General features: G+C 40.6%; 1 protein-coding gene across 1 annotated transcript; it reads left to right on the top strand.

The window, feature by feature from the left end:
• The first annotated feature begins 4329 nt into the window (after nt 1-4329).
• On the top strand, nt 4330-6354 carry her13 (hairy-related 13). Its single transcript, XM_060834239.1, has 4 exons — nt 4330-4611; nt 4740-4826; nt 4930-5011; nt 5174-6354. Exons 1-4 carry the CDS (start codon nt 4531-4533, stop codon nt 5629-5631), a joined length of 708 nt encoding a protein of 235 aa, XP_060690222.1. The 5' UTR covers nt 4330-4530; the 3' UTR covers nt 5632-6354.
• The last annotated feature ends 2312 nt before the right edge of the window (nt 6355-8666 follow it).

Below are 8666 nucleotides of genomic sequence, written 5' to 3'. Positions count from 1 at the left end.
ATGCTTCCCCTCATCCTCGTCGTCAGAACCAAAATGAGTTTTGTGCATTGATTATTTAGATAGTAATAGAGGTGTACCGCACTGAAATAGACCCTTCAGTCCAACTCGTCCTTGCCGACCATATATCCTAACCGAATCTCGTCCCATTTACCAGAACTTGGCACAAATACCTCTAAACCCTTCCTATTCATATACCCATCTAGATGCCTTTTAAATGTTGTAATTGCACCAGCCTCCACCACTTCCTCTGGCAGCTCATTCCATATATGCAACACCCTCTGCGTGAAAAAGTTTTCCCTTAGGTCCCTTTTAAATCTTTGTCCTCTCATTTTAAATCTATACCTTCTAGTTTGGGACTCCCCTACCCTGGGAAAAGACCTTGGTTATTCACCTTATCCATGCCCCTCATGTTTTTATAAACCTCTAAAAGGTCATCCCTCAGCTCCGACGCTCCAGGGAAATCAGCCCAGCCTATCAGCTTCTCCCTATAGCTCGAACTCTCCAACCGCGGCAACATCTTTGTAAGTCTTTTTTGAACCCTTTCAAGTTTCACAACAGTTTTCCTATAGCAGGGAGACCAGAATTGAACGTCGAATTCCAAAAGTGGTCGAATCAATGTCCTATATAACCGCAAAATGAATCCCAACTCCTGTAGTCAATGTACTGACCATTAAAAGCAAGCAAACCAAACTCCTATGAGATACCTGCATCTATGGCTCCCCATACCGGACAGGTTAAAAAAAATCACACACCAGTTTATAGTCCAACAGGTTTATTTGGAGACACTAGCTTTCGAAGCGCTTCAAAAAGTAATGCATCCAAATAAGGCTGTTGGACTATAACCTGGTGTTGTGTGATTTTTAACTTTGTACACCCCACTCCAACAGGCACCTCCAAATCATGACATAATTGAAAAATGCATTGCTATAGAAAACAATGAGCTATTAAAAATATGAACAGAAAGTAACACGTTCAGTTCTTTTATTAATAATGCAGTCAATCTCCAGCAAACCCCTTGTTAAGAAGAACAAAAAAGACAATAATTACATTTACATGGAAGTCGTGGATTTTAAAATGCAGTAAATGTGGAGCAAAGTATAATTGAACGCAACAATTTTACTATTGTATTCTGGTGTAATATTCGCGTACAAACCATAGTCGCATTTAATACTTGTGAACATTTTCTCTGACCATTCAGGTTGCTTCTTTAAAACGAGAATTACCGAATTAGGTGCATGGCTTTTTCTTTATTCGAATAAGCGAGTGTCATAATCAGGTTGTGTATTTGACACCATTAATCTGGCCAATGTTTTACTGTGAATGACAAACGATTGCGACTCAAATCTCCATTAAGACCGATGTATAACACGTTTATTTCGATAAGTAGACTGAAAAGTTCCATGTTCTATAGCACTGATACATACACCGTTATAGAGCGTGGTGTGAATTGGAAGGCTTCGCGTGTATTTGTGATGATAATACTCTGCCGATTCGGAATTTGGATTCACTGTAGAATGCATAGGAATCAGCTCTTTTCACTAAATTTAGCAGTCTCGTTGGGCAGTATATTTTGTAGAGTAAGAACATTTTTGGTCGTTCTAAAACGTAATTGAATTGTAAATAGCATCACGGACTTCTTTCTTTTCAATTAACCGAGATACTTCTACTTTCTTCAAGAGATATAACGTTCCGTGATATGAACAGAACGAGAACAAAGTCCGCACAGGCGGGTGAAATCTCCTGGAACTTTTTGACCCTGATTCCAGACAGGACGCGTGTGAGTGATAGAGAGAAAGAGACGGGTTGGGGTGGTGGTGGATGGCCGGGTGTGTGTGGGTGGGGGTGTAGACGGAGAGGAACAAGTGGCCTTGGCCTTGCCCCGCCCTTCCCGGTTCTAGGAGACTGGCTCACATTCACACAATATAGAAGGCTGGAGAGGAAAGTTCCCAAATGGGGAAATAGTGGTCCCTCTTCACACTGTTATCGGGCCACTTCTGATAACGTCGAGAACAACTCAATATGCTCGCGAACAACACTTCCCCGTTTCAGAAATTTAAGGCTGAATTAATCAGTACGTTATTTATGGGTATTTTGCTGTCGGAGTGTTCCTGCAATTGTCTATGGGTAACACAATTTTCTGTTCACCCATTAGGTTCGCACCCCCGTCCCTGGCAAGGGTCATAGGACAACACTTCCTCGAATAATGTCTCAACGCAATTTAAAAGTTCTCAACAGAAGGAATGAACAGGATGCTCCATATAAACTGACCAATGTTAGCACAGAGAATCATTCCGCTACCATCCCGCTGGCAGGTTTTCCATGTGCTGGACAGCAGAGAAGAAAATTGTTCAATCTCGCAGCGGCAATTTAGCAGGCATTCCTCGTAATTTATTTGGTGGGAGGCACACAGTTCGCTCTATTATCAGAATTATTTCTCAAGCCAACCATCCTTGAATACTGATGATGTATGTTGAAAGCCAGAATCGGGTACGCCTTGTTTGGTCTAAACAAAAGATTTCAGCGACAGCTGCAGGATTTGCTGGCCAGGTTGCATAATGACTGCACCCAATTACGTTCATGGCAAGCAGCCAACACAACAGGGGGAAAAAAACTTTCGAATTGTAACCTTGATGCTCATTGCGGAATTTTTTTCATCTCTGCACCAACTTCTTGAATTATCAACTGAAAAGTCCATAAAATTAATTACCACTCGAGGCCTTTACAGCCTCGGTTCCTATCGAAACCAGGCTTTGTTTTTCAGTAGTAAATAACTTGCTATATCCAGTAAATAAATAAAACAAGTAAATACGTCAATGTTTTAGTCACATTAATTCACTTGGTGTTGGGCGGTGGACTAACATCATTTGTTGAACATTTAAAAGCGCGTACAATGATGTGCCGGCTTCATTTTTTGCTGTTTGTTCCCTCCAATATAGAGACCAAACATATTTACATTGCACTCACATGTCATCGATAATACAGTGAGACGCCAAAACGTGCAAAATGCACATGAACTCAAAGCGGTAAGACATCACAGCACTGGGGGCATTCAGCTAGGATTCAAATATGTTTGAAAGAACTGTAGCCGAAACCATTGCTGGTTCGTTTGGGCCCTCCCCCGCCCCGCCCCGCACCGATTCACACCAAATAGCCCCCACTAGAGGATTTAAACTGCAGTGTAAGAGAGACTGAGCGATAAAAGTACAGCATGGGCGAGCGGACAGCCTCTGAGCCAATGTAAAGACATTTCTATTGTATTCCAGTAAAACATTCCCATACAAACTGCAAACAGTTCGAGGCTATTTCTAAAGGATGGAAAATACTCATTATCCTTTTCCAGTCTGAAAAATATGCTGAACAATATCGTGTGCGTTTATTATTCTAGTAAAACATAATAGCAGCAAGTTAAAAGGGGTACGATTTACATAATTGATCTGACAAGAGCTTTTAAAATAGGGAACACATGACTTATGCTGATCTTGTACCGAGCAAACCACTTTTGCAGAAACTAGTGCATGGTTGGGTGGGGTGTGTCAGTGTGGGGGCGGAGGGGTGGATAGATTTACTTTTGAATATAACAAATATGACAGATATACGCTACCAGCAGTGAAAGAGGAAAACAAATGAAGCAAGAGCTAACACCTGTCGCTTGCTCTTTAGGGATCGACTAATGCTCTTACTGGATTCACTCTGGCGGGAGGCTGCAGCTGCTCTCAGCATCATGTTACATTTCACCTACAAACCCAGAATTTTGTCCTAGCGTAGGGCTGAACAATAAAGAATGAAAAGATATTCAATACCAGACGCCCTTCCTGCCTGATTTCAAAGACAAAATTAAGCAGGTGGTTAACTTTAAACCTCAGATATCAACGTTGTCGGTAATGATATTGCTTCACGTATTTTTAGTCTTATTTTTGTTACCCAGTGAAGTTGTACCTGTTTGTGTGGAGGGCGCTTCCTTACCCTGACACTTCTGCCTAGAAGCGCATAAAAGAATAATAAATGCTTTCGAGACTGCAACACTGGCCATTTTTACAGAGTCGAGCCTATTTTGTTTAATTTTGCGTCGCCTGGTGTGGAATTGATAGTCAACGCTGTGAAAACGTGAGGGCGGCGTGGCGTTATGTTTTAAATAGAGGGAAAGGGAAAAAAAATGTCCAGTTTTGTTAGGGTGCAGTTGCATAACAAATAACTTTAAAAGTCCCATTTTCTCACGTGGCCAGCCGGAGGCTGACAGCAGGCAGAGTACAGCTCAGAACCTGACACAAAGCCTTGCACTGCCATTGGGTAAGCTAATGACCTCTAGGCGTCCCCGGGACCCGCCGCTCTCCACTCATTCAAATGCAAACGGCAGGGTATAAATAGAGAGATTGCCAACAGCAGGCGAGACTGAATAAAAAGGAGATTGTACGCGTACCAGCTGCTAGCAGAAAAAAAACGTGCTTGCGGGTGGGAGGATTTCCCCTTTTTCTTTTGTGTTCATTTCATTTTTTAAAAAAAATTGGGAAGGCTGTTGTTACCCGAAACAACATGGCTCCATCGTGCAAACCCAGCAAACCTGGTTCTCTCAGGGATGAAGGGGACTATTACACGGTGAAAGAAGATCGGAAGGTAAGTCGGTGCAGTTACTGAGCGGGAGGGAAGTGTGTGGTATTAAGTCGCCGGGTCTTGCAATGTGCATGGTTTGCAATAAATAGCGTTCTCACCCCGCGCTTTTCTCTTGCCCCTCCCGATTTCAGACTCGCAAGCCACTGATCGAGAAAAAGAGGAGAGCCCGCATTAACGAAAGCTTGCAAGAACTGAGACTGATCCTGGCGGATACGGAAGTGAGTTTTAAGTTGTACTGATGGGGGAGAAACAAACAAAAAAAAAGTCCTTCAGATTTCAGTAAATGATTTCAAAATCTAAAATGTGCTAAATATTCTCCAGCTGCAGTCGAAAATGGAGAATGCGGAGGTCCTGGAGATGACCGTGAAACGTGTGCAAAACATACTTCGCAACAGAAATGTAGGTGAGTACTGTGTGGAATATCGGTCTGTAAGAAGGGGAGTGCTCCCTGGACAAACGCTGCCGCTGCACAGCCCCATCCTGGCGAGCATTACATTTCCGTGGTAAAGTTGTGGCGATGGGAAGTGACCTTTTTTCTTTTCTCCCCTTTCTTCCTACTTTGCAGAAACAGACAGGTTTAACCAGGAAGCGAACGAGAGGTTTGCAGCTGGCTACATCCAGTGCATGCATGAGGTGCACACTTTCGTCTCAAACTGCCCCGGGATCGACTCTGCAGTGGCCGCCGAGTTACTGAACCACCTTTTGGAGTCTATGCCATTGAGCGAAGACCACTTTCAGGATTTACTGGGCGAGTTAATGGCCGAGACTGGCTCCTCCGGCGTTTGGCCTGGGCCTGATGATGTGTGCCATTTATTGGCGTCCCCCGGAGGTGGCATCCAGAACAGTCCCTCAGCACTGTCTCCCTCATCCACTGCTTCCAGCGATGACCTGTGCTCCGATCTGGATGAAGGGGACTCGCCTGCTGCCGGACAGAGTCCTTTGCTGCAAGAAAAGGTGGATAACTCTAGGACAGAGAGCACGTCTCCTGTAATGTATTCGAAATCGGTCTGGAGGCCGTGGTAACGGAATGGATCCAAGTCAAATAACAGAGCTACCTAGTTTGAATGGGACATCGGTTCTCCTGTTTTAAAAGCCAGTAGCAAGTCATCACTGCCTTCAATGAGCAATACTGAGTGTGTAACAAGTACAGCAATTATGTTTAATAGGGAAATAAATACAGTCAAAGAAACTGAACGAAAATAGCACTGGGAATATCACAAAACAATTGGCCGATATCCTAGATTGAAGGTTAGCTATTTTAGGTACTGTCATGCATTTCTAATGGAATTAGCGCCTCCAGATCAAGAATTCTTAGGAACAGAAAAATGAAAGCGCTTCGATAAAGCACGACGTTTAAATAATTTTTTTTACATTTTGAAGTGCAAATATGCTCGTGCACACATGAATGAACATGTAAAACACTCTACTTTTAGTGGTAAAACAAAGTTTTTAATATTCCCTTAAAGGGATTAATTCGGAGCTAGAATTATTGGTAACAGGGTCCACAGTTCCTCCCTTCAGTGAAGGAAGACAGACTGAATTAGATTTGTGCAAGACATAAAGGTTAGATGTAAATGTTCTTATTAATTCTAGGGAAATGCCTTTAGGAAACTTGTATACTTGATCCCTGTGCATTTGAGCCCCGTTACATTGGCAATGTTATGCTAGCACATTAACCTTTTTTTAATTGTACGTATATATGTCTGTCATGTAAGTGGAATTTTGTTATGTTTTGTCGTTTAAATAAACTTTTACCACTTGTTAAAGAATGATTATTTACTAACCTATAAGTATACAACTTTTTATTCCATTAAACAAAGTACAGATGCAATGGCACTTAGCTTGCTATATGATGAACTCAACAATGCAATTATTTGGATATGATATTGTACAAAGTTATTATTTAAAAGCAGTCTTGCTTTTGTCATGCTATGCTGAAGCCAAGCACCAAATTAGAATGACTTTTAGATACCAGAGTGTAAATGTATGCCTGTTTTAGAACTGAGGTGCAATTAACATAATATACGTTTTCCAACTAAGAGTCAAATTTTAATGTTATTTGCTAAATACAATACCATGTAAATTAAGGCAGAATTTAATAATGATGCATTACCTAATGGCTCGGTCTGAAGAGCTCACTAACATTTCTCAAGAACTAAACAATGTTTATGTAGGGGGTGGAATCCAAATTGTGAAATAATATGACTACTTAAATCATCTAAGTTAGTAAAGTGCAAATACATTTTCATTTAAATTCAATATGATTTAGGTGGCTCTGTGAAACAAATCTAATTGGGTTTATCTAAATGGGAGTGTGTACTGTGTTAGGCTCCACCATGTGTTGGCACGTTCAACTCTCATGCTAAGGCTTCGAATGTACATTGACTTGAATGCCTTTCTTACCTATTCCACAGTTGCTAATTACCAGATAATTTATCTAACTTCCTGCAGAAATTTACTCCAATTAAGTGTGAGAAATCTGAAGACAATGTTTTCAGTAGCTACTCCAAACTCTATTCCCTTATTATCAACCCCATCCTCCCCTCACAATAGCTGAGATGAAATAGTTTGCTCTCATCCTTTGATCATGAGATGATTTTTAGATCTCAAATTCAAGCCATCACTAAGAACACCTATTTCCACCTATAATATTGCCCAACTTCACCCTGTCTCAACTCGAACTGCTGAAATCCACATTCCCCCTTTACACCTGATTATTTTTAAGCATACCAGTTGGCCTATAATCCATTACTCTCCATAAACATGAAGTCATTATGATTCTATTGCTTTTGCATCACCATTCCCATATTGACTCCCTGCTTTCTGACTTACATTGGCTCTTCGTAAAGTAAAACCTGCCTCTAAATTCCTTGTCCTTGTTTTCAAATCTCTCCATGGCCTCACTCTATATATTCAATCTCTTCAAACCCAGGACCCTCTAACTGATATCAGATGCTAGATTCTAATCTCACTGCTGAGTTGAGTAAAATTAAGAAATATAAGATTTAGTATCAAGAGGTTATTCACACTGATTTGAACATAACTGTGGGGATTTTTTTGTGGTTTGCTGAAATACTTGGGTTCATTTGAAAAATAACTCTATGTTTAGAGAAAATGAATAGCTACACCTGGTCTCTTTCAACTGCCAAGTCATTGAACTTAAAAGTATAGATTTTCCCAGATTTCTTTTTAAACTGACCTCCCATCACTTACAATTGATACTTAATGGCTGGCCTGCTGCTCACACAGCACACTTCATAAATAACGGACTTTTTTGGTAGATGGACACTTTGGCATTACAATTTCAAAGAGATGAGCGGAGTTAACAGATTTGGACGCAACTTATAACTGTATATCTTTTATATGTTGGATTTTGTGACGTGATTCAAAGTATAAATGAGTAAAGAAGTTGTACTGCAGTTTCAAATTTGAGATTGGCATCTGCTTAGAGAATTAAGGCAGATCTGAATTGTGCTGCTATCTCTTAATAATTCTCAGACCAGCTAAAACAGAATTTCTCTCAATCTAAAAGTGGTTAAATTTCAATGATAATAAATAGTTCACATGACAGTCAACATTCTGCTTACACTAAAATGATTAAAGATAAAGGATAAAAACTCCTCAACCTTTGACAATGATACACAAAACTAAGCTAGTTTTAAAAGAAAAAATATTCATAAGATGTGGGCGATTTTGGCTGACTAGACCAGCGTTTGTTAACCATCCTTGAGAAGGTTGTGGTGAGTCAGCTTTTTGAACCTTTATTGTCCTTGTAGTTTAGGCAAACCTGTAGTACCGTTAGGAAAGGTCAAGTTAGTCCTTGAGTTGGTCTTTACTACTTGATAAGTTTGAATCCAGCGATTGAATTATACTACACATATTGCATGAATGTGAAGGTAAAACCACTTTGTATCAACACAAAATATAAAATAAAGCTGATCTTCAATTAAGTAACAAATATGCACTTAGTGTCACCTGGTCTGTCATGGTTCTTTCCATTTATTTTAGTGGAAGCTTTTGTTGTAAGCAAGGGAAATAAAGCTGAGTACTGCAGAACC

This window comes from Hemiscyllium ocellatum, chromosome 13 (assembly GCF_020745735.1).
Source record: "Hemiscyllium ocellatum isolate sHemOce1 chromosome 13, sHemOce1.pat.X.cur, whole genome shotgun sequence".
Classification (NCBI taxonomy): domain Eukaryota; kingdom Metazoa; phylum Chordata; class Chondrichthyes; order Orectolobiformes; family Hemiscylliidae; genus Hemiscyllium; species Hemiscyllium ocellatum.
Note: the sequence above shows the minus strand (reverse complement) of the source record. Positions and strands in the feature narration are given on the sequence as shown.